We start from the raw sequence: 26,067 nt of genomic DNA on the forward strand, positions 1-26,067 counted from the left end.
TCCTTAATCTGCTTGTTCATCTGTGTGTTCATGCACTCAGTCAACACATGTGAAGCATCACTGTCTTCCAGGCAGAATGCTGGGTTGCTGGGAGTCCTGTGATGAACAGGATAGACACCATGCATAGCTGGTGGGGAGGCGCCCAGGTAGCAGGCACACAGCTGTTCATAAGGGCGAAAGTGTCTGCATTCTCTTGTCTGATACCATCTTATGAATGGGCACCCCTGGTGGCTCAGATGGTAAAGAGTCCACCTGTAATGCAGGAGACTTGGGTTCAGTCCCTGGGTTGGGGCAATCCCCTGGAAAAGGGAATGACCACCCACTCCAGTATTCTTGCCTGGAGAACTCCATGGATAGAGGAGCTTGTCGGACTACAGTCTGTAGGGTTGCAAGAGACATGACTGAGTGATGAACGCTTTCACATTTTATGACAGCACTGTTTACAATAGCCAGGACATGGAAGCAACCTGGATGTCCATCAGCAGATGAATGGATAAGAAAGGTGTGGTGCATATACACAATGGAGTATTACTCAGCCATTAAAAATACATTTGAATCAGTTCTAATGAGGTGAATGAAACTGGAGCCTATTATACAGAGTGAAGTAAGCCAGAAAGAAAAATACCAATACAGTATACTAACGCATATATATGGAATTTAGAAAGATCGTAACGATAACCCTGTATGAGAGACAGCAAAAGAGACACAGATGTATAGAACAGTCTTTTGGACTCTGTGGGAGAGGGAGAGGGTAGGATGATTTGGGAGAATGGCACTGAAACATGTATAATATCATATGTGAAACGAATCGCCAGTCCAGGTTCAATGCAGGATACAGGATGCTTGGGGCTGGTGCACTGGGACGACCAGAGGGATGGTACGGGGAGGGAGCTGGGAGGGGGTTCAGGATGGGGAGCACGTGTACACCCGTGGTGGATTCATGTTGGTGTATGGCAAAACCAATACAATATTGTAAAGTAATTAGCCTCCAATTAAAATAAATAAATTTATATTACAAATAATAAAATATTTTAGATACACATCAGAATAGATGACACATAAAAATCAGCTGAAATGATTTTTTGGGGTAATAAAGCTCATCTTAAGAAGCTGAAGTTGAACGGTTCTATGAACACCTACGAGACCTTTTAGAACTAACACCCAAAAAAGATGTCCTTTTCATTATAGGAGACTGGAATGCAAAAGTAGAAAGTCAAGAAATACTTGGGGTAACAGGCAAATTTGGCCTTGGAATATGGAATGAAGCAGGGCAAAGGCTAATAGAGTTTTGCCAAGAGAACGCACTGGTCATAGCAAACACTCTCTTCCAACAACACAAGAGAAGACTCTACACATGGACATCACCAGATGGTCAACACTAAAATCAGATTGATTGTATTCTTTGCAGCCAAAGATGGGGAAGCTCTATACAGTCAGCAAAAACAAGACTAGTAGCTGAGTGTGGCTCAGATCATGAACTCCTTATTGCCAAATTCAGACTTAAATTGAAGAAAGTAGGGAAAACCACTAGACCATTCAGGTATGACCTAAATCAAATTCCTCATGATTATACTGTGGAAGTGAGAAATAGATTTAAGGGACTAGATCTGATAGACAGAGTGCCTGATGAACTATGGGCGGAGGTTCGTGTCATTGTACAGGAGACAGGGATCAAGACCATCCCCGTGGAAAAGAAATGCAAAAAAGCAAAATGGCTGTGTGGGGAGGCCTTACAAATAGCTGTGAAAAGAAGAGAAGCAAAATGCAAAGGAGAAAATGAAAGATATAAACATCTGAATGCAGAGTTCCAAAGAATAGCAAGGAGAGATAAGAAAGCCTTCCTCAGCGATCAATGCAAAGAAATAGAGGAAAACAACAGAATGGGAAAGACTAGAGATCTCTTCAAGAAAATTAGAGATACCAAGGGAACATTTCATGCAAAGATGGGCTCGATAAAGGACAGAAATGATATGGACCTAACAGAAGCAGAAGATACTAAGAAGAGGTGGCAAGAATACACAGAAGAACTGTACAAAAAAGATCTTCACGACCCAGATAATCACGATGGTGTGATCACTCACCTAGAGCCAGACATCCTGGAATGTGAAGTCAAGTGGGCCTTAGAAAGCATCACTATGAACAAAGCTAGTGGAGGTGATGGAATTCCAGTTGAGCTATTTCAAATCCTGGAAGATGATGCTGTGAAAGTGCTGCACTCAATATGCCCACAAATTTGGAAAACTCAGCAGTGGCCACAGGACTGGAAAAGGTCAGTTTTCATTCCAATCCCAAAGAAAGGCAATGCCAAAGAAGGCTCAAACTACCGCACAATTGCGCTCATCTCACATGCTAGTAAAGTAATGCTCAAAATTCTCCAAGCCAGGCTTCAGCGATATGTGAACAATGAACTTCCAGATGTTCAAGCTGGTTTTAGAAAAGGCAGAGGAACCAGAGACCAAATTGCCAACATCTGCTGGATCATGGAAAAAGCAAGAGAGTTCCAGAAAAACATCTATTTTTGCTTTATTGACTATGCCAAAGCCTTAGACTGTGTGGATCACAATAAACTGTGGAAACTTCTGAAAGAGATGGGAATACCAGACCACCTGACCTGCCTCTTGAGAAACCTGTATGCAGGTCAGGTAGCAACAGTTAGAACTGGACATGGAACAACAGATTGGTTCCAAATAGGAAAAGGAGTACATCAAGGCTGTATATTGTCACCCTGCTTATTTAACTTCTGTGCAGAGTACATCATGAGAAATGCCAGACTGGAAGAAGCACAAGCCGGAATCAAGATTGCAGGGAGAAATATCAATAACCTCAGATATGCAGATGACACCACCCTTATGGCAGAAAGTGAAGAGGAACCAAAAAGCCTCTTGATGAAAGTGAAAGTGGAGAGTGAAAAATTTGGCTTAAAGCTCAACATTCAGAAAATGAAGATCATGGCATCTGGTCCCATCACTTCATGGGAAATAGATGGGGAAACAGTGGAAACAGTGTCAGACCTTATTTTTAGGGGGCTCCAAAATAACTGCAGATGGTGACTGCAGCCATGAAATTAAAAGATGCTTACTCCTTGGAAGGAAAGTTATGACCAACCTAGATAGCATATTCAAAACCAGAGACATTACTTTGCCAACAAAGGTTCGTCTAGTCAAGGCTATGGTTTTTCCTGTGGTCATGTATGGATGTGAGAGTTGGACTGTGAAGAAGGCTGAGCGCAGAAGAATTGATGCTTTTGAACTGTGGTGTTGGAGAAGACTCTTGAGAGTCCCTTGGACTGCAAGGAGATCCAACCCGTCCATTCTGAAGGAGATCAGCCCTGGCTGTTCTTTGGAAGGACTGATGCTAAAGCTGAAACTCCAATACTTTGGCCACCTCATACAAACAGTTGACTCTTTGGAAAAGACTCTGATGCTGGGAGGGATTGGGGGCAGGAGGAGAAGGGGACGACAGAGGATGAGATGGCTGGATGGCATCACCGACTCCATGGACATGAGTTGGGTGAACTCCAGGAATTGGTGATGGACAGGGAGGCCTGGCGTGCTGCGATTCATGGGGTCGCGAAGAGTTGGACACGACAGCGACTGAACTGAAGACTCAAGATGGCGGTAGTGGTGATGAGTTACTTCTCTTCCAAGGCTTAGAACCCTATTGGCTCAGATACCAAGAGAGTGGCCCCCAGCAGACTCAGTGCTCACTGGTTGGATCAATAAACTAGTGAGCACATTAGTCTGCTCACTGGTTGAATAAGTTTATGCCCCCAAACGGATCATTCGTGAACTTCTAGAGAAGGGGCTCCGTCTCATGGCTGTCCCAGCTTGGTGGTCAGTGTTATTGACTGAGGCAGGCTGGGGTGGAGGATGTGAAGGTGCGGGGGAGTCTGAGGCAGGTGGGACTTCCCAGCACAGGGGCAGCTACTGCTCAGCTTCACCTGCCTGCCAGTGGTCGTGGTTGCCAGGTCCTCCCCGTTCTCAGGGGGATCTGCAGTCTGGATTGAACGTAATCAGCTAGTGACTCCATTTGTCTAAAAAGACACAGCAGACCACCAGCCTCCAGTGGAGGGCGGGCCTGGAAAGCGGGGTGTCGGTCACCAGTTCGCCGTGTCTGTTCCCCAGTCCTCTAGTCACAGTCCGTGGGCTGTGAATGGGGAGGGGGGTGTCCGGCCCACACCTGGAACCTCCTCCTCTTCCAACAGCAAGCTGGGTCAGTGCCCCTCGTGCGGCTTCATCTCACACCTTCCCTCTCCTGCCTCTCCTCCAGGTCTTTGTCTGGGTTGGTAAGGATTCTCAAGAAGAGGAGAAGACAGAAGCCCTGACCTCTGGTGAGGACCCACGCGTGCCTGCCGGTCTGTTTCGGGCGGTGGGGCGGGAGCAGCTTCCTGTGCGGGTCTGGGAGTTCGTGACAGCGGGGTGGGGGCTTCCTCCCCCACGGCCAGCCCCTGGTGAGCCCTCCCTGGGTGGTGAGAGAACAGCTCGGTTCCTGCAGAAGCCGTGGGTCACAGCAAGAGGAAGAGGCAGATAGAAGCTGCCTCGGGTTCCCAGGATGCCCAGGGACTAACCGCATCTGGATCTAGATGCAGGAAAGCAGGTCTCTGGTAGCTGAGTAGTCTGATTGGGGAGCTGAAATCCAGAAGCTGGTTTCTTTAATACCTTCCAGTAGGGGACGCTAGAGAGCAATGAGGCACGCCTTGTGAAGCTGGAGGTTAAGCTGTGACCCCTGGCCTTTCCTGTGTTTCTGGGCGGGGCAGTGAAGGAGTCACGTGGTTGGCGTTGCCTTTAAGGAATGGTGGTGTCCGAGGGAGGGGTTGGGTGTTAGGGGCAGGGGGACCGCAGCCACCGTAGGCGTGGAACCAGCTCTCGGTGGTGGAGACGCTGAGGATTCTTCTGCCCGTGTGTCTGCAGCTAAGCGCTACATCGAGACGGACCCAGCTAATCGTGACCGGCGGACCCCCATCACTGTGGTGAAGCAGGGCTTCGAGCCCCCCTCGTTCGTGGGCTGGTTCCTCGGCTGGGATGACAACTATTGGTCTGTGGACCCCTTGGACAGGGCCCTCGCTGAGCTGGCTGCCTGAGGAAGGCAGGCCCCACCCCATTGCCGGCCAGTGCCTTTCAGAACTGTCCGCCCTTCGAGAGGAGACCTTAGAGTGAGCAGGGTCAACCTGGTGTGTGTGCGCGTGTGGTTGGTTTTTTCTTTTTCCTTTTTTTTTTTTTTTTTTTTACTGTAGCCAAAACAGCCCTGCAAAAATTCAGGGTCCTTGCAGAATTGTCTCAAGTGTCTGTGCTTTTGAAAATTGAATTCAATAAAAAGCTTTTTGAAGTGTGTGACCTGCTGTGGTTGTTTGTCCTGAGAAGTATCCTCACTGTTCTGGGAAGGGTCCATGGGGTGGGGGTGGGGGGTTGGCCTGTGCCTGAGACCCAGTGAATGAGCTTCATTCAACCCACATATAAATCTTATCCTCCGAGAAGCAGATGCCAAGATGAGATGGAATGGGCAGAGACTGCACTAGGGGGAGAGTGCTTGTATGGAAGGAGATTGACAGGCAGCCAGAGGAGGCTGGAGAGCCTTCAGACAGATGCCATCTGACCCCACGTGAAGCAGGGAGGAAGAGGGGTTGGGTGGATGCGTCTTAGACAGCCGTGCAGTCCAGGCGGCTTTTGCATAGCTTTTGGGGAGTCCTGAGACAAAGTGAAAAAAAAATTAATGGCATAGTCCCATTTGTGTTGTTAATTTATCCTTTTGATCATTTGCAAATGTACGATTCAGCAGCGCTGAAGACACTGGCGGCGTTGTGGAGCTGTCCCCATCATCTCCACCCAAACCTTTTTCCTAATCCCCAGCTTAGCTTTATACCCTGTGCCCATGACACAACTCCTTCCCTCTTCCTACTTCCCATCTGCCCCTGGGAACCTTATTGCACTTTCTGTCTCTGTGAACTTGCCTGTTCTAGGTGCATCGTGGAAGTGGAACCATGCACTTGCCTTCTGTCTGGCTTATTTCACTTAGCTTGATGCTTTCAGGATTCATACATTTTACAGCCCATAAAGTAACTGCATTCTTTTTGTGGCTGAATACTATTCCATCGTGTGTGTATATACCGTCTCATTTATGCTTTCATCCATTGATGGACACTCAGATCCTCTCCACCTTTTGGCTGCTGTGAATAATGCCTCTGGGGGTCTTCCCTGGTTAAGTGGTCCAGTGGTTAAGAATCCCTCTTCAACGTGGGGGACGGAGGTTCAGTCCCTGGTTGGGGGTGCTGCAGGGCAACTAAGATCCCGTGTGCCGCAGCTGAGAGTTGATGCAGACGAATAAATAGATTTTCTTTAAAAAAAGTGTTACTCTGAACGTTGGTGTACAAATATTTGTTTGATTCAGAATGTTCTGGAGCCCATCAGCCAACAAAGGCGATGAAGGTCTCCCAGGAGCGGATGAAGTGTGTCTAATCGCCCCACTTCGGTCAGTCATTGGGAGGCACGGCCTTGGAACAGTGGGGGCAAGGAGGTCAAGGCAGTAGCGGGACCCTGGAGTCACTTACACTCCCGGGGGTTGCCCTCCCCTGGAGCATCTACATGGCTCTTCTTCGTCTCCTCTGCTTGCCACGAGTGTTTCTGCTGACAGGAGGTGCCCCTGGGTGCTCTCCGAGTTTGCAGCATGGGTGAGGGCCTCTGTGCCCCTTTGGTCCCCCAGACTCTGACTCTCTGCTCATGCTCACGTGGTCACAAAGTCCCGTTAGGCAGAAGAGGAAACAGGAGTCCAGAATGGGAGTGGCTAAAAGACAAGGAGGGGAAAAGCCCGCGAAAATAGGACAAAGGAAGGTCCACGGACTGGAGTGAGGACCTCAGATGGAGCCCAGTTTACACAGGGCAGGCCCAGGGGAAGGAAAAACCATGTAAAAAGAGGAGCCAAACGGCCGGGGGTCATGCACGGGCACTCTCTCTCTCTCTTTCCTCTTCGCATCTTTTGGGTCGGCTTGCCCTCATGCCTCGAGGATGTTATTTTCCTTTATTTTCTAAATAACACGGAGCTGTGACACCATCCAAGAGCTGTGACACGCTGAGGGCTTTAACGTCCGTCGCTTCAAATTTTTGTTGTAATGAGACAGAAACAAGGAAATTGCACACTCCCCTGACAGTGCCTGTTAGACATTTCCATGAACTCGTGTCTCTAAACCTTTTCTCCATGGAGATCCCAAATCAGTCCAAAGAACTGAAGAGGGACAAGCCCCTCCCCTCCCCTCCATCCTTCTGGTCTTTTCTCTGGTGGTTTCCTCTTTTGTTCCATGCCACCTCCCTCTCCCCCATCCCTATCAAGTTACAGAAGGAAAACTCCCCTGCAGAGGATGTAGAAGAACAGAAGCCAGTGTGAGGGGTTCTGTGATGGGAAGGGCGTGTGCATGTGCGTGTGCATGTGTGTGTGCGTGTGCGTGTGTGTGTGTTTACACCATTGTTTCCAAAGCTGGCTGATCATGCAAATTGCCCAGGGAGCTTTTTAAAAGTATAAAATTCCCCAGGGGGAGCCCTACCTCAAGAGAGTCTGATTCATCGCAGAAGTGACGAATGTAGCGGGGAAGGAATTTTCCAGGTGACACAGTCGGGGTGGGAGGTGGGTCAGGTCATGTCAGGCACTTGTGCTGTGTTGTGTGCTTGGTCGCTCAGTCCTGTCCAACTCCTTGCAACCCCACGGACTGTAGCCCGCCAGGCTCCTCTGTCCATGGGGATTCTCCAGGCAAGAATACTAGAGTGGGCTGGCATTTCCTCCTCCATGGAATCTTTCCAATCCAGGGATGGAACCCACATTGTGGGCAGATTCTTTACTGTCTGAGGCAGGGTGTGAGCAGCCCCGAGTCGGAGCTGGAGGGAGGCTGCTGTGCTCAGGGACAAACAGCAGGAATTGTGGGGTGGGGGGCGGGGGTAAGGGGAGGCTAGGGCAGAAGATGGGGAAGGCAGGAATTCACAGAGGGCCTCAAAGTCTGCAGAGAGGGGGTTGGACTTGAACTTGTAATGCCTGCCTTTATTCCAGAAGGCCAATTTCAGGGTCAAAGCTATTAACATGACAAATGCGAAACTCTGGAACAAAGGGGCCTTGACCACCTGGAGCTTGTAGGGCTTCCCTAGCGGCGGGGAGGCCTGTCTAGACAGCTCCCAGTCCTGGCAACCTGAGGGAGTCCAGCACAGGTGAACCCGCCCTGCAGTTTTCATTTCCTTTTATCGGCATTCAAGGAGGTTTATTGGCCAATTTCTGTTTATTGGTGCCTGTGGCTTCAGAGAGAGACCTGTGAACTCTGAGAAAGGGAGTTGCCTGAGGCAACTGAATTGCTTCAGCCCTGTATTTTTTCTCTCAAAGGCAAAATAATGAGTCAGGAACACTATCACTTCAACCACATATTTTTCTCTTCCTAATGGTTTTTGAGAGACGGTGGATTCCATCATGTACGATGGAGAAGTCATTGCAAAATGCCATGAAATGCCCAAGTGCCAATGGGGCGTCTCCTGGAAAGAGGTTGGCCTGGGCTTAGAACCTGCATCCTATCTTGGACAATTCAGTTGAATAGATAACGTATTTATGCCAGGCAGTGTGCAAGGCACTAAGCATAGGACAGAAAACTTACGTGAGCTTCAGTTTCCCCCCTGCAAAATGGTAATACTGTCTTTGTACAGTACCCAACCAGAGTTGTCACAATGGAGGGCTTGAAAGCTGGACTTCGAAGTCAGACCTGGGTTCAAGTCAAATTCAGTGATTTTAAAACTGGGATCAATAGAATTCTACGAGGTGCTTCAGTGATTTCACAATTTGGTTGAAATTTAGTTTTTAAAGTGGTAACAAATATCACAGACACTCGAAACAAACGGGAAACTGAAGGTAGAGCCTCATTTAAGGATGTAACTGCCTTTCTAACTCCAATTGTTTTCAATGCAGCCTCACTGATTGACATTAAGTAACTGTTATAAATGTGAACTTGAGAATTTATTCTTTTGTTTACTTTGGAGTTTCCTTTGAAAAAACAGGGGGAAAGGTTGCGGCTAAAAAGAAGTTTGGAAATAGGTGGTTCACTATTTCCTAGCAGAGTGACCTTGTGAAGCAGCCCAGTGTAAAGATCACAGAAATATTTTAAAAGGCCACGTAACCTCAGAGATCTGTGGAAGCCCGGTTTCCTCCCACTCAGGTGAGTGTGTTGTAACATGTCGTGGCTACAAACACCCAACCTACTTCTTTCACTCGGACTGAACTGACAGCCCAAAACTGAAGTTTAAGGCCTGCTTGGCTATGAATGCAAAATTCCACTAGTCAAATTTGAATCTCAACAGTGCTGAAAAGCTGTGGTCTGCATATAAAGTGACTGGTGGTGTGTGCACGGGAGTGGTGGGGGCAGGCGCTGTCACACGAGGGCACAACAGACGCCTCAGGAGTCTGACTGTAGACAGCCACGTTTGACTCTCAAGTCTGCTGCTTCCTAACCATGTGATGCTGGGTAAGGCACTCTGAACTCCAGGGTCCTCATCAGTAACATGGAGATAAAAATGCATCCCATCAAGCTGTTTTGAAGATAAAATGTGTGCACAAGTACTTGAGCACAGAGCCGGGCGCCTGCTGCTCCACAGGTGGTGGCCGTTGATCCAAGGCCGCTCTTCTTTTTCTCCGGGTTTCTCGGGGAGCTAGTGGTAAAGAACCCGCCTGCCACGCAGGAGACACGTGGAATGCAGGCTCAGTCCCGGGCTGGGATGGTCCCTACAACAGGAAATGGAAGCCCACTCCCGTATTCTTGCCTGCAAAATTTCATGGACAGAGGAGCTCGGCAGGCCCCGTCCACGGGTCACAGGGTCAGCCATGGCTGCGCGTGCCTTTCGTTCATCTCGGCGGTGCTGGGCCTTGTCTAGCTGTGGCCGGGGGTGGAGGTGCTGCTCTGTACTTGTGGCACGCGGGCTTAGCTGCCCTTCGGCATGTGGGATCTTGGCTCCCTGCCTAGGGACTGAACTCCCGTCCCCTGCGTTGGAAGGCGGACTCTTAACCACTGGACACCAGGGAAATCCCTCAGGACAGTCTTTTAAAGGTTGAATGTCGCAGGTAACACCCATAGCTTTTTGGAGGGTAGGGGTTGTTTTTTCTCTTTATTTTAAAGCTTTCCAAACGGAAATATCCTATTTGCTTTTTCTGATAGATTTGTGATTATCGTAAAACATTAAAATATAGAAAAAGTGAAAGCTTCTATGTGATGTCTTCCAAAAACATCCATTCTTAACTCTTTGGTATAGGTTTTTACAATGCCCCCCATTGGTTTTATATCATTTATTCCCCTTTATAAGTAGGGTTTATGCCAGTGAGTTAGCTGGGTGACAGGAAGAAGTGAGGCCCTGTCCTGTTTGGGAAATCAGACCAGCCAAGGATTCGTGGATCTCAAACTCCTCAGGGAAGCTGCGTGGACACCAGAGGGAGTAAGACACGACAGACGGCAGAAGGCCATGGCCTCCCCTCTTCCTCTGGCCCAGGAAGAGTGTGCAGCAGCCAAAGCAGCCAGTCCAGGCCTGGAGAAACACATGTGCCACTTCTGAAAAACGAAATCCACACACACCACATGCAGGCAGAAACAGATTCTCATCCCAGAAAATCAGTATGAGCTCACACTTTATTATGCACAGCATTGCAGAGGGGGCCGCCTGGAAAAGCCCTCGCACTAAGGGGCCACCTGGAAAAGCCCTCGAACTAACACTGCCTGCTGTCATCCTGCAGCTCCTTCTACGGCTCCTCTCTCCCAGGCAACTTAACTTCAACCCACAACCCACGAGGAAGAAGAGCGAAGACTGTCTGGTGTCTGGAAACAGACTCAAGGAACAGAAAGCACTGAACCTTAAAGTCTGAGAAGAGACTTTTAGCCAGGATATGCAGTTGTCTCCTGGTCCTTAGTAGTCAGGGGTGAGCCACCTCGCAAAAGAGAGAAAATCATTTCAATTTTAAAATTGAAAATAGAAATGCAGCTTGAGTTCCAAGTCAAAATGCTCCATATACATCTGATGAGCTCAGCCAGGACCCGGATCCACGGTGGTCCAAGGCTTTGTAAAGTAAACTTGGAAATGGGCTGCTGGGGAGGGACTCAGGAAGACTGACAAGTGACCCGCTGAGGACAGATACAAGGGGCGGCTCTGGGTGAGGACACTGCTATTTTTAAATTTTTAAAAGTGACCTCACAGCTTCCAAGAGGAAGCGGTACAAATGCACTAGCCGGCTTTCCAGAAACCAACAGGAAGAATACCAGGTGCTTGGCTTCACAGGCATTTGTGAAACGGAAGATGCTTCCTAAAATTACAGCGGTTCAGAAGCGCTGACCAGTTCCTCCTTCAGCATCAACATATATGACAGAAAGACGACCAGGCAAATCAAAAAGAGCCATATCTCTACAGATATGCCAAGTTTGACTGTTTTTCCAAGCTCCTTGGATACTGTGTGCCTGACTATGAATTCCTTCTGTTACTTAATGAACGGTAACCAAGATAGCTCACAGCGTCCAAGAGTTGTTAACATGCAGACAGTAAAATATAGTTTTCTAAAGATATATTTTATCAAGTATTAGTCCTTAAGCCATTCAAATTGGTGTATAAACAACTATTTATAGGACTTAGAGAAAATTTTATTTTAAAAATTCAAATATTTAGAATCTGATATACGAGAATAGGCAAAAGTGAGAAAAAAGCACTTCTGTGGTAAGTATTTAGCTGGTTTGAAAGAGAGAGGAATCATTTACTCATAAAGGGGCTCAATGACGTTAAAAACAACAACCCGCGTTGTTCTGAACGGATCCCTAAAGCAGTGGGTTTAAGGCCCTCAAGAATCTGGGTGATCATCTCCCTTGATCTTGGCCTCCAGTGCTGACAGGCACTGGCAAGAACATGTCTCCTCTCAAGTAAGGAATAGTTTGCAACCTGCTCTGAGTTTAGAAAGTAGACGAACGTTAGGAAAATTTCCTTAATTAAGATTCCCCGGAAGTAAGGCACGCGTGGCCCAGAGAAGCTGCTTGTAGCCCAAGGTCACTATTCTCTGCAAAATGTTTGTCTTGCAGAGATACTCTATCTTCTTGCTTCTGGCCTGGAGGCTGATGGAGGGTGCAGAACGACTCGATGAAATCTGAAAGAAGATGGACTTCACCTATCATGGAGCAATCTAAACACATGAACTTTTAAATATTTTAGAGTAAGGTTATCTTACATTAATCACCTCTCTCTCTCATGTCGTATTTACAAGCTAACAACCTTCATCTGTTGCTAGGATCACTACGCGTTGTAAGAATATCACACTCAACTTATGGAACAGGGGAGGGAGGGAGAAAGGCCCAGCGTGCACCCCTCCACCTCCCGGCTGAGGGCTGGTTTGGGCCCGTCTCAGCTCTGCCGCCCCCGCGGCTCACTGTTTTGGCCCCATGATAGCCTGCAGCATGTCTATGGGCAGAGGGAAGATGATGGTCGAGTTTTTCTCAGCAGCAATGGTGGTCAGCGTCTGCAGGTACCGCAGCTGGAGGGCGGCGGGAGACTCAGTGATGACCATGGAGGCCTCTTTCAGAGCCCTGGACGCGTTCATTTCTCCCTCAGCCGCAATGACCTACGGAGCAGCGGCAAGAAGAGATTAAACCAGAGGAAACGCTGGTTGTCAAGCTGCAGCCTTCAAACTAGGGCACGTCTGGCTCCAGCCACACATTTCCAGGGAGTCGGCCAGAACAGTTCCCAGGAAAACAGCTTCCAGATACTCAGTTTCTGTGATCTTCTCCCTGTAACTGATGTGTCTGAGTGTGTGCCGGAGGTCAAGACACCGTCTTTACAGGAGGGGGGATGGACCGGGGGATGTGAACCGATTTATATGCAATGCTATGGATCTAATGGATAACCAATGGGAACTGACTGTAGCACAGGGGACTCTACTCAAGGCTCTGGTGACCTATATGGGAAGAAAATCCAAGAAAACAGGGGATGGATGCATACGTATCACTGATTCACTTTGCGGCACAGGAGAAACGAACATTATGAAGCAACTATACTCCAATAAGAATTGAAAAAAAGACATCCTCTTTTACTGTTTATTGTCTTTCTCCCATTTCCAGGGCGTCAAACAAAGGGAAAATTCAGAATTCTGTGTAGGAGTTGAGAAAGTGAATGACCCAAATGACTGGATACAAAGCCTTTTGCAAGTCAGATAGATTTTCAATTCTTTGATTTCAAAGAAAGGGAAGAGGACCTTATTGTACTGCAAGCTGACAGATAATTAAAAATATTTTTCATGAAAGATCAAAAAAGTCATAGGATTTTTCAGCACATAAATTCAGAGGGAGTGCTAAGTATTGTATAAAAGTATTTAAAAAAACCCCTTCCATTTCCATCTACTTATTTATATAAATAAGATTCTTACTTCTCATACTTGTAGAAACGAAAAATAAGAGAACCGATGCCAAATCTTGCCTATTCTAGCGATAAGTAAGAGCCGTCGACAAGACACGAACTCATTCTTCAGTCATCTCATTGAGACCCTTGGTTGTAGGCAGAGAAAACTTCGAAGTATTTTAACTTATATACTAGATGTGTTTCAGAAGGGTGATAAATAATTCATAACAAAATATATTAGGAAAGGACTCTGTAGGGATGTGAAATGAAAATATAAATTCAAGGAGAAAAACGAAAAATGAAAATTCCTAACTATTAAAAGAGCTTATTTTCTCATCATTCTATAAAATAGAGAATGGAATCATTGTTACCTAAATTTCAAAGAAAGCATTTAAAATGAATGATGTTAACAGTTTTACCTCAAAATGTCAATATTTAAAACATGCCAGGACTTATATGTTTGGCAAATATCCACATTCAAAATGAAAAAATGTACATGTCTATTTAAAATGTGAGATGGGACACACAGATTTTCTGAATTCTTTGAGGGGTTATGTGAGCAAAGCTTGAAGGCTTTTGGAGAGGTGGGGAGGGCAGGGGTTTTAGAGTTTAGGTGGCTGCTGCTGCTGCTGCTGCTAAGTCACTTCAGTCGTGTCCGACTCTGTGCGACCCCATAGACGGCAGCCCACCAGGCTCCACCGTCCCTGGGATTCTCCAGGCAAGAACACTGGAGTGGGTTGCCATTTCCTTCTCCAATGCATGAAAGTGAAAAGTGAAAGTGAAGTTGCTTAGTCGTGTCCGACTCCAAGAGTACTGGAGTGGGTTGCCATTGCCTTCTCCAAGAGTTTAGGTGGTCTTGAGCTCAAATTGCAAACCTAACCCTTCCTAGCTGAATGTCCTCAGAAAGGTTATTTAACATTCTGAGCCTCAGTTTCTTATTCTTAAAATGGGAAAGCACCGACCTCATGGGACCATTGTAAGGAAGACAGAGGTCTATTAGTGTTGAAGTGTATAAACAGAGGCTAATTACATAGCAAGGGCGAGTGACCAGACCTAATTTTTGGATCCACCTATGCCCTGATTCTTAAGAGATTCAGAAGCCAAATCAAGGCAGCTATTCCTAAGTCCTAATCCTAGGAGGACAGGTGTAAAGATGCCATAACCCTCTTAAAAGTATAGTTAGGTTGTTCTCACAGGAATCTCAAAATATTAATGGTTTTTTTTTTCTTCTTATGCTAAATTTTTATTTCAATGCAACTGCATAAGTATGAGTATTTATTCAACATATAACAATTATGACATCCACAGGGAATTTCTTAGGGGAAATAAGACTGCAAACACTATTGCACAGATCCTAAAAAACTATTAGGCTGGTAAATCTACAACTTACAGCTGGAGGTTTTCAATACTTCTGTGAATATGAGAATTGAAAGCAATGGTCTTACGACCAGTATAATTTCATTCAGTTACACAGTAAGCTTTGGGGCCTCCCGGGTGTCAAGACCTATAAAGGGGCTAGGGTAGAGGAGGGACTCCTCCACGCCCTTCAGCTCCTGGCCAAGCAGGGCAGATGGACTCGGAAGCAGATCATTTCATTCCAATGTGACAAATGCTGACTGAGGCAGGTACAAGGCCCAGAGCTGGCAGGAAGAGGAAAGCAGTTTTTGCCAAAGGTGAAGTGGTGGGGTTATGCCCTCAATGAAGCGGAACAATAGAGGGTGGAGGCCTTGCTGTTTGGACTAAGGTGAGAAAGACTATTTCAGGCAGAACATGGGAAAAGGTACTGCAGTATAAAAAAACCTAGTGTTCCAGGAAACTATAAGCAGGTGAGCACTGTGAGGAGGAGGGGGAGGTGGGGGCGAACAGGGCAGAGGGGGAGTGAACTGTGAGTGGGGGAGGGGGTGAATAGGGAGGGGGGTGAGCAGGAGGGGGAGGTGGGGGTGAACAGCAGGGGGAGGTGGGGGTGAACAGGAAGGGGAGGTGGGGGTGAACTGGGGGGGCTGAACAGGACGGGGAGGGGGGTGAACAGGAGGGCGGGAAGGGCAGCAGGGACCCAGGTGTTCGTCTTTATCCTGAAGGTGATGGGAAGCCTCAGAGTTAGAGAAAAGCCTCCACCAGATGTTAGAGCATCAGTATGAGAAGAGACGGAGGAGAGCTTTCGGAGCAACCTGGTGTCAGTCACCAGTGGTGTGGGCGGATAAGGAAATGGGCTGTTGAGACTCAACAGTGTGGGGCGGACTGGGCGGGACGCGAGGGGCACAGGCTGTGTCTGGGTTCTGTGCTGTGCATTAGGTAAGACAGAGGAGCCTTACTGGAAGAAGGGACCAGATTAGAGGATAAAAACTGGAATTAAAAAAAAAAAACAAAAAAACTGGACTTTATCAGCATTTTAAAGCATTATGTCCCCCTAAGTGTGTGGGAAGGGCCCAGTGCCAGCCACACTGAGAAGAACTCTGGGAACTGTCTCCCAGGCAAGGCCTGGACAGAACACACAAGCTGACCCTGCCACGGGCACAGCAGGCTCTGATTTTTCCCGTCAGCTCAGATGTCCAATAAGGCGCTTTTTTTTCCCCCCTGTCTGGACACAGATCAACTGCAAAGATAGCTCAGCTCCCACTACCAATCAGCACACCATCTCTTGGCTGGGAAGCCAGACCCACCCAGCTGGGCACACATTTTGTTACTAGAAAAGCTGGTCTGAGTGAGCTGCCAAAGATGTGAACACAATACCCTAGCCGTGTCTAATACAAGCCAAGCGGGTGCTGTGGGCAGGGTCTTAGAAACCAGGCACTCGAAGTTTCTGCCAGAAGCCTGGAGCCCCGTCAATCGACACTTCCTATTCACAGAGCATCGTGTCAAAGCTCGGAGAAGGCAATGGCACCCCACTCCAGTACTCTTGCCTGGAAAATCCCATGGACGGAGGAGCCTGGTGGGCTGTAGTCCACGGGGTCGCTAAGAGTCAGACACGACTGAGCGACTTCCCTTTCACTTTTCACTTTCATGCATTGGAGAAGGAAATGGCAACCCACTCCAGTGTTCCTGCCTGGAGAATCCCAGGGACAGGGGAGGCTGGTGGGCTGCCGTCTATGGGGTCGCACAGAGTCGGACACGACTGAAGCGACTTAGCAGCAGCAGCAGCAGCAGCAGCAATGTCAAAGCTGGTGAGTTCAGGCCTGTGGAAGGGTCCTGCTGTCTCCTCCTGCGGCCCAGGGGGCTGCTCTGAGGGAAGGGCTGGAAAGGCCACCTGCGTCCTGTACTCCACCCGCTCAGTTATCACACAACTAGGTCCAGAGGTGCAAGCCCAAAGCCCATGCCAGGCACTTTTCTGAGAATCGTGACAAAGGAAAAAAGGGAGAATCTGCAAGCACAAAAGATATTACATTTCCAGTCACGGTCTGAAAACCTTAAAAGAGGTCCTGCTAACATAACAGTTCAGGAGAATCTGTCCTCTTGTAACTTTTCTCTCAAATGACGCTTGTGAGCACTTAATGTGCTCATTTTCTTTGCAGTGTAGGAAGCCTTCATTTCAACCATTATCCATTCAGCTAGCAGCGGATGTCTGGATAATCTCTAGTCAGGGGTACTACAAAGTGCTGCTCTGAACACTCCAGCACACGTCTTCTGGGAAACAAGCATGCATTCCGCTCAGATCCACGTGGCCAGACGCTCCAGAGCTGTCGCACCAATGCGTGTTCTCGCCACCGAGACCTCCCCCTCCCCCACACTTGGATCTTTTTTTTCTTTCTTGTTTAAACCCATTACAGTGAATGTTTAGAGTGGCATCTGCCTGTGACATGAGTTTGCATTTCAGGCTAATTAACTTGAGGAATTTTTCTCTGAAGTCTCTTAGTCGATAAGACTCTTACAACCTTTTCCTTTGCAATTTATTTAAGAAACAGTGACCCCTATTTCTCTGAGAACTTGAATACTGGGCCTTGTGGTTGTTGTAGGATAACTGGACTCTATGGAAGAATTAAGACTCCTTGAGATTCTGTGTGTTAACCCCACCCTTACTGCTACTGCTAAGTCGCTTCAGTCGTGTCCAACTCTGTGTGACCCCATAGACGGCAGCCCACCAGGCTCCCCGTCCCTGGGATTCTCCAGGCAGGAACACTGGAGTGGGTTGCCATTTCCTTCTCCAATGCATGAAAGTGAAAAGTGAAAGGGAAGTCGCTCAGTCGTGTCTGACTCTTAGCGACCCCGTGGACTGCAGCCCACCAGGCTCCTCCGTCCATGGGATTTTCCAGGCAAGAGTACTGGAGTGGGGTGCCACTGCCTTCTCCGAACCCCACCCTTAAAGACAGCCAGATCCAGTGAGAGCCCAGTAATTCAGAATCCTAAGTGACTTTATTTTTTCTTATAAAGGGAAGTCAGGAGCTCTTTCCTAACTGGTGGAATGTTTGCAAAGGAGGCTCAGTCCTTCCTGGAAAGAAGGCAGTGAGGAGCACAAGAAATCTTAATTTCCACAGTCACTAATCAACTGTGTGATTTTGAGATCACATCACTTTTTTGGGGTTTGATATTTTTGTCAAAATAGTGGGAATGGCAAATGCGTTTCGTTCTCAGGGCCAATTTCAAGCAGCTGTGGGTGGTTACCGAGTGTGCATCAGGGCTTCCCAGCTGGCGCTGGAGGGAGAGCCTGCCTGCCAGTGCAGGGGACACGAGAGACATGGGTTTGATCCCTGGGCTGGGAAAATCCCCTGCAGGAGGAAATGGCAGCCCACTCTAGTGTTCTTGCCTGAAAAATCCCATGGACAGAGGAGTATGGCAGGCTATAGCCCATAGGGTGGCGAAGAGTCAGGTAGTACTGAATCGACTTAGCTCGCCCGCACGCACACCTAGAGTGCTTCAGCAGCATTCTCAGGTCAAGCCCAAGCTCAGTGGAAAGCAGCGCTGTGGTCGACGACGGGCATGGGAGCTGGAGGGGGACAGGCAGCATTTGTCACCTTCAGAAGATAATCTCTAAGGACCCTTGGGGTGCCAATATTCTATATCGTCTATGTATGATAAATTATATTATTCCAACGTGGTTTGGGAATGGGGCTTTTGGTTAATGACAGATTCTAGGTAAAAGGGATCCCTCATTTTCAAAATAACTAAATTATAGTGAGGCATAGTTAATATCATTCTCATAAATACAATTTAATCTTCTAAATAAAATATCATGGTTTGGAGAGAAAATACTTGAGGGCCCTGCAGTGTCGGAAGTGCCAGTCAACCCACTGTTGTTCAGTCGCTCAGTCACGTCCAACTCTGCGACCCCACGGACGGCAGCCCACCAGGCTCCTCTGTCCATGGGCTTTTCCAGGCAAGAGCACTGGAGTGGGTCGCCATTTCCTTCTCAAGAAGATCTTCCTGACCCAGGGATCAAACATGAGTCTCCTGCTTTGCAGGTGGATTCTTTACCACTGAGTCACCTGAGAAGCCCAATTAACACATTAGGAAAATCTAAAAGTTCTGGTTAGTGAAACATTCTGGATGCAGTGTGTCAAATGCATCTATTTGGTGCTGGCTAAAAAATTAGAGTGACCCATCTGTGGCTTTGGAGAAGGCAATGGCAACTCACTCCAGTACTCTTGCCTGGAGAATCCCATGGATGGAGGAGCCTAGTAGACTGCAGTCCACGGGGTCACTAAGAGTCGGACAGGACTGAGCGACTTCACTTTCACTTTTCACTTTCATGCAATGGAGAAAGAAATGGCAACCCACTCCAGTGTCCTTGCCTGGAGAATCCCAGGGACAGGGGAGCCTGGTGGGCTGCCGTCTATGGGGTCACACAGAGTCAGACATGACTGAAGCGACTTAGCAGCAGCAGCATCTGTAGCTTACAGGGCATCCTAACAGAAGGGCAGGGTTCTGTGGTTAGCCAGTTATCACCAGCTGCTACTGTTTTCTAACAACAACAAATTGGTTCGCTACTGGTATCTTGGGAGATCTGTCATGTCCACAGCAACTGCTCCTATGAAGACTGTCCCTCTTCCTCCATCTATTCACAGGTGAGGGGGTGTGGGACCTTTTTAAGATCTTTGATCGAAGCTGGGTCAATCTGAAGTGAATCTGGGGTGGGGGCTGGTCTGCTTCCCACAGCATTCGGCCGGGAGACACACGCACTTGAGAACCAGACCTTCTCCCCTCCAGCTGTCTGCATCGAGGCGAGGCCCAGGATGTGGAATGCCTGCCTCCCCTGAGGCTGCCTTCTGGTCTCTGGCTTTGATTCTGGTGAGGCTTGACTCTACTTCCTACCCTTGGGTTTGGTAAGACATCCCTATGAACTCATTTGAACATATCTTCTTTTCCAGATTCACAAATATTCCCTCAGCACCTCCCATGGATGTCACACACCCATGCAGGGTTAAGACACAGTCAGGGATGATGATTTAAAAAAAAGACAAAAAGGGGAAAAAAATCAGACATCAAGGAAAAAGAAGTGGGAAAAAAAAAAGAGGAGAGAAAGGAAGATGGAAACTGTAAGAAGGAAGAACAACTTGGGAAAAGGAAGAAAGAGACAAAAGTAAGGAAGGGATGGGACAGCCGTTCACTCTGAAGTCAGACTGTTGGTGTGTCCTTAACAGAGGGCTGGGAGAATAACGCAGGGCGTACGCAGTTCTAACAGAGCCAGGCAGCTATCTATGTACTGGAATTCCTAGGAGGTGCGGTTTGTAAGAAAGCAAGGTGAAGGACAGTATGTGCTGTGACCCTACTTCTGTAAAATAGGCCAGCAGACTGACAGCCTAGTCAATAAACCCCAATGAAAATCTGGGGGTATCAACATATACACTGAGCTGGTAAGAGTAGTGGCCTCTGGTGGGAGGGGATATGATTTAAAGTGATGAGGAGAGCTTTCATCTTTGCTACTTTGGGACTATTTGGATTTTTTACAACCAGCATGTTTACATTGTATATTTAAAAAGGAAGACTCAACAGGAAAAACAAACCACACAAAAAACACAAAGGTACCTTGGCTCGGGCCTCCCGGGACGCCTCTGCCTCTGCAGCCATGGCTCTCTGCAACTGCACTGGCAGCTTCACGTCCTTAATTTCCACGCGCTCCACCTTTATTCCCCAGTCATCAGTGGCATCATCCAGGGTACACTGTTAGGAAGACAGAAGGCAGGTTGAAAATGTTCAGTCCTCGCTCAGGAGCCTAAGGCAGCTGTGTTCACTGGGATCTGGAGTGGGTGAGGCGCTGGTGGAGGGCTGCAGAGAGAGTCAGCCACGGCGGCATGCAGGCTGAAGTGGGAGGCTGGATTACTGGGAAGTTTTCTTGATTCTGCTACTAATAAGCTAATGTGGGTTGGCAAACGTTTTCTAAAAGAGCTAAATTCCTTCTGCTGCTGCTAAGTCGCTTCATTCGTGTCCAGATCTTTGCGACCCAATGGACTGTAGTCCTCCAGGCTCCTCTGTCCATAGGATTCTCCAAGCAAGAACACTGGAGTGGGTTGTCATGCCCTCCTCCAGGGACCTCCCTGACCCAGGAACTGAACCTGCGTCTCTACGGCTCCTGCACGGTAGGCGGGTTCCTTACCACTAGTGCCGCCTGGGAAGCCCTAAAGGGGAGACAGTGGTTACTGATTTTCAGTGTCTGTTGCAACTAACTCTGCTGTGCAGATTAAAAGTGGCCATGGAAAATAATATACCAATCAATGGGTGTGGCTGCATTCTAATAAAACTGCACTTATTAAAACAGGTGGCCAGAGAACTCCTGAGCTAATGGGACTGTGCGAGCCAGGCTACTTCTTTGTGCTTCAACCTCCTCCCTTTACAACGGGAGGAGTGAAATCACACTATTCCATTTCATACGGTTGTTGGGGCATCACAAGAGACCAAAGAAATCTGCACAAACAGCAACAGTTCAGGTGATGGTACCTGATTTTTTTTGACCAAGTCAGATTTGATTCATCATCTGTTATGAAGGCAAGATTGGAAAGTGCAGGAGTTACAAACAAAGTCATAGGACTCGCACAGAACGTGGCTCCAGCCATACCTGCCCTGTCTTGCAGAATAGCCTCTGAACTATTATGCTAAAAGAAAAAGGCTAACACTAACTTTGGGGAAAAAAATTTATACTGGAGGGAATTTAAAAACAATGCACGCATTGGAGTGTTATTAACCTATAACCTACTTATATGAAAAAAATCCCCCTCCATCAAGCTTGGGGAGAGTTTTCTATGAAGAAAAAAAGGCCAGTGATTCTCCAAGTTGACTTAATGAAAAGTTGTCAAATGCCCATGGGCCCTGTACTCCTCTTCCCAAACCTGCAGTTGAGCTGCGCCAGCAGTGCCCGCCTCACCTGCATGTTGTGTGCGATTTCCTCCCTGTCAGAGAGGATCTGGGAAAGGTTCTTGGTGCCCAGGACGTTCCTCAGGGTCGTTTGTGCCAAGAGACGGGTTGCTGAGTCAGCGTTGGTGATGTTTGCCACGGCCAGAGTAGCGTTCTGCACACGGTAATAAACCACGCCATCCACGCTGATGGTGACCGAGTCCTTAGTGAGGATCTGCGACGCAGGGAGGCAACGGGAAGTCCATCAGCCTCCCCTTTAATAAGGCTGCAAGGACTGTGATCCCACTGAATGTCTTAAAGTAAGAGCTGATTTTTTTAGTAAGTGCTATTGACTGAATGTTTGCATCTCCCTAAAATTCATGTTGAAACTCCATCCCCAATGTGTTGGTGTTTGGAGGTGGGGCCTTTGGGAGGCCACGAGGGTGGAGCCCTCATGAATGGGATTAGCACCCTTATAAAAGAGACCCCAGAGAGACCCCTCCCCCTTCTACTACATGAGGACATAAAGTGAGGACACAAACAGTGATCTAGGAATGGGGAGGCAGGCCCTCATCAGACACCACATTTGCTGGTGTCTTCACCAGCACTACTTCAGAACTGTGAACACTACATATCTGGTTTATAAGCCACCGAATTTGTTACAGAGACCGCAAGGGACTAAGACCGCCAAGTATCAGGATGTTCACTATGTCTTAAAAATTTTAATAAAGTACTTTCGTTTACTATTAATTCCATTCACTCATTTGCTCATTCAACACATACTGAGACTTAGTCACAGTGAGTAGCTGGCACTGTGCTAGGTTTCAGGGATAAAGGCATGAAAAACACTTAGTTCCTACTTTCAAGGAGGTCAGGGAATCAAGGGACGCTCTAAGGGACAAAGATGGGCAGTTGCAGGTGGCAGAGGTGAGACATGAACTAACTCTTGAAAAAGGAAATAATTTTCTGAGGATGGAGTGAGAGTATCCAAGGCAGACAGCAATGTGTGACAAGGGGCGGGGGCGCCAGAGAGCCTGTGTCTGATGAGCCTGAAGCAGCGCAGTGTTACTGGGACCAAAGAACTGAACTCTTCACAGGGCGATGTCAGGGTGAAAGCATATTTACAGTGTGCTTCATAAAATGGTTACAGGACACAGACCCAGTGTGTCAGTGCTTCCTGTCACGTTCAACGGCAGAGTCCTTGGTTTGGTTCAAAGCCCTTTGATACCTGTCCTCTGGCCTCCTTCCTCCCCACTCCTGCACACGTCCTCCACTGGACGATGTGGGGCTCCCACATGCACCGCGCTCCTTGTCCCGGGCCTCCCTGCAGGCGTTCCTCTGCTAGGGGGTCCCCCTCATCTCTCCTCCCCACAACGTCAGACGGGTACGGCATCTAAGACACAGCTCAAGTGTCCTCTTCTCTATGAAACTTGCCTGACCCTCCCGGCAGAGTCACACACTCATTCCTTCACCCAGTCCCTGCAGTGACGTGATTTATTGACACCACTGCCTCCCTGTTCGACTATGAACTTCCTGAAGGCAGTCTGTCCTTTTATCTGTAGCACTGGCAGAGTGCTTGATACACAGCAGGTAGTCAGTAAAACAGGAGAAGGACTAGACTGTGGGAGGAGCAGTGTGGGGAGAGTCAGGAGGCCTCAACTACAGTCCCAGCTCTGCCAGCTCCTCCTCAGGGACCTCCAGCGAGGGCTTTCAGCTGTTTGACTTAGCGACTCCTCATCTGTAAGATGGGGCTACTAATATTGCCCAATTCTAAGCAAATTTCTTTGAAGGTCAAAAAAGATGTTTGCAAGTGAAGCCATTTTGAGAATGTAAAGATGTACATGGGAAAAAGTCATAAAAATGATAATAGCTGTTTAGTTCTGCCAGGCATAAAAAGAGTTAATTCTTTTTTCTCAGTAACATAAAAATACTTCAAATTTGGAGGAGAAGTGGGGAGTTTGTAAATAGATACATAATATATTACCATCTTGTGTGAAAATTAATTTTTTCCCATGATGTGATGGAAAATGTTGGTCATTTCTAAAGGAATTCTTGCCATGGAGACTCTGCCATGGCTGGAGCTTTGTAAAGTTGCAGCTTCTCTATCTACTGATTATTGTAGGCAGAGTGTTTATCTTCCTTCATAACAAGTTCACAGGGGATCAGAAAAAGGACTGCTTGCCAAGTTTCAAACCGCTCTGCATTCAGGGAGCAGCTGGAAGGCAGAGGCTTGCCGTGACCCTGCCAGATGCCTGCTGTGTTTACAGAGGAAAGTGCCAGAACTCCCTGCTACCCTCAGAGGGCTCCTTCTGAGAGTCAACCTTCCACACAGAGAATACAGACGTGCTCTCAGTCTTGCTTTTACGGGTAAAACGATTTCTGGTGTCACTACATACGTGTGGATTACAAAGTCTCGCCTCACTGACTGCTTGGCTCAGGAGCAGCAGGGAAGCTTCTGAGCTGGTCTCTGGATTCTGTGACCAGGCTCCACCGCTCTGCTGAGGGCCTGGCCTCTGACCAGCAAACACCAGCAGTTCTCTTTGGTCCTGCTTCTCAGGCCTTCTACCTGTGATGGTCATGACGCCCCCTCAGACACAAGGGCCAGGATGGCCATCACTGTGTCAAGGGCTGGGACGGAACGAACGTAGGATGCACTCAGCATGGAGCTGTCCCACAGCTAAGCCTTGACCCGGGACTCTGAAGGTCCTGGCCCTGTCCTTGAGTCGGGAGGAATTCTTGTCTACTTTCTGGGATTCTGCTGTGAGCTTCAACGGTGAGGCACTTTGAAAAAGCACGAAATAATTACTCATATAAAATATCATATTCTTATCTAAAATACCAAATGGGCAGTCTCTAATTCTTTGGCTTCTAACCAGTTTACCCAGAATACTGTCAAGCACTGTAAGAGGAATGTTCTATCAGAAACCCAGAGAGAAGTGTGGTAGGGAGAGCGCTGATGACAGTGGTAATGGTGAATTATGCTTACACTGACGCTACAGTACGTTTATAATAATAATAAGCACTTTCACAGCGCTGACTACTTATCAGCCTCTGCTCTAAGCACTTTGCATAGAGCGTCTCATTTAGTCCTCACAAGAACTCTATAGAGCAGGTCCTGCTATTATAACCTCTACTTTATAGATGAGGAAATGCGGGCATAAAGAGAAGTTAAAGAACTTGCTGGAGGTCACAGGGCCAGAAACCGCTGAGGGCAGAGGGGCTCTCCAGCTGTGCTGTGGCCGCTGGCCCCGCTGCCTCTCCACGCCAGGCCCCGGACAGCTCAGTCACCCACAGCAAACGACAACCTTACCTCCTGAGGAGGAATATCAAATGAAATAGTCCTCATGTCCACTTTGATGAAGCTGTCAGTGCACGGCAGAATAAAAAACAAACCTGCAACAGAGACATACCTGAGGTCAGTGCACACCGGCTCCTCACTCATCAGCTCACCGTGCCCTTCCTTCTCACAGGATCAACCCGATTAACCGCAAGGAAGCAGGGCGTCTCAGTGGGTGCGCTGGGAGCCAGGAACGGCACCCTGGACCCCCGAGTGGGTGCGCTGGGAGCCAGGGACGGCACCCTGTACGCCGCGGCTTTCTCCCCACAGCCAGCCGTCCCCTCGAGACCTGTGGGCTGCATTTCCTCACTCCGCTTTTACTGTCACCCATTTGCTCTCACTTACCATTGTTTTTTGGCCGTCCCACACGGCATGTGGGATCTTGGTTCCCCGCAGGGACTGAACCCGTGCCCCCTACAGTGGAAGCCTGGAGTCTTAACCACTGGACCACCAGGGAACTCCCCGTTTCACTTAGACCGATGCAACTGCTTCTTATGCCATCTTGCTGTTTCTTCCAGTTTGCTTCCCACAAACAAGCCGTACCACACCCTGCACAACCTGTCCCTGCTGACCTCTTCACCACCCCCCTCTTCTCATCCTGCACGCCGGCTCGGCTGGGCTGCCTGCAGTTCACTGAGCCTACAGTGCTCTTCTCTGCATGGCTCTGCACACGTTCTGATCCCGGGGATACCTCTCCTCCAGTTCTCACCTTTTCCTGCCGAGATGTCACCTCCAGAAAGCATCCTGCTACTTGGGGCCGACACTCTTCTCTGGGCTTCCACAGCCACCTGTGACTTCCTGACATAACACTGACCACGTGGGACTGTAACTGTCAACTGTCTCCTTGCCGGCGTCCCACCACCAGGCAGAAAGGTGGCAGAGACTCTGTTTTCATGTCCCTTGAATTCTCAGAGCCTGGAACTCAGTGGGAGCTTAACTGAAGTTTGCCGAAAATAATGACTGGAAGCATTTATTTCAGTAGGGATTCTCACACTCAAATTTCGATAGCTGCAGCTATTTCTGGCCTAAAGATAATCTTATCAACTCAAATAGGAAGGGGAGGGGAGAGGCGGGAAGGAAAGGGTAATTTCTGGTAGGCCGTAC

General features: G+C 48.2%; 2 protein-coding genes across 6 annotated transcripts in view; one reads left to right on the forward strand and one right to left on the reverse strand.

Moving 5' to 3' along the window:
* GSN (gelsolin) overlaps nucleotides 1-5,330 on the forward strand; it is a 61,235-nt gene extending 55,905 nt beyond the window's left edge. For all 5 annotated transcript variants that reach the window (XM_061426733.1, XM_061426734.1, XM_061426735.1 and 2 more), the window contains 2 exons: nucleotides 4,270-4,330; nucleotides 4,911-5,330. In XM_061426733.1, the coding sequence (XP_061282717.1) occupies nucleotides 4,270-4,330; nucleotides 4,911-5,080 (231 nt within the window). In that variant the 3' untranslated portion in view covers nucleotides 5,081-5,330. The remainder of the gene's footprint in view (nucleotides 1-4,269; nucleotides 4,331-4,910) is intronic.
* A 5,282-nt stretch (nucleotides 5,331-10,612) lies between these two features.
* Nucleotides 10,613-26,067, reverse strand: part of STOM (stomatin) — a 33,367-nt gene continuing 17,912 nt past the window's right edge. The window contains exons 4-7 of the mRNA XM_061426736.1: nucleotides 24,937-25,019; nucleotides 21,658-21,861; nucleotides 20,325-20,459; nucleotides 10,613-12,594 (exon numbers count right to left, since the gene is read on the reverse strand). Coding sequence (XP_061282720.1) covers nucleotides 12,400-12,594; nucleotides 20,325-20,459; nucleotides 21,658-21,861; nucleotides 24,937-25,019 — 617 coding nt within the window. The 3' untranslated portion in view covers nucleotides 10,613-12,399. The remainder of the gene's footprint in view (nucleotides 12,595-20,324; nucleotides 20,460-21,657; nucleotides 21,862-24,936; nucleotides 25,020-26,067) is intronic.

The sequence above is a fragment of the Bos javanicus genome, chromosome 8, assembly GCF_032452875.1.
Source record: "Bos javanicus breed banteng chromosome 8, ARS-OSU_banteng_1.0, whole genome shotgun sequence".
NCBI lineage: Eukaryota > Metazoa > Chordata > Mammalia > Artiodactyla > Bovidae > Bos > Bos javanicus.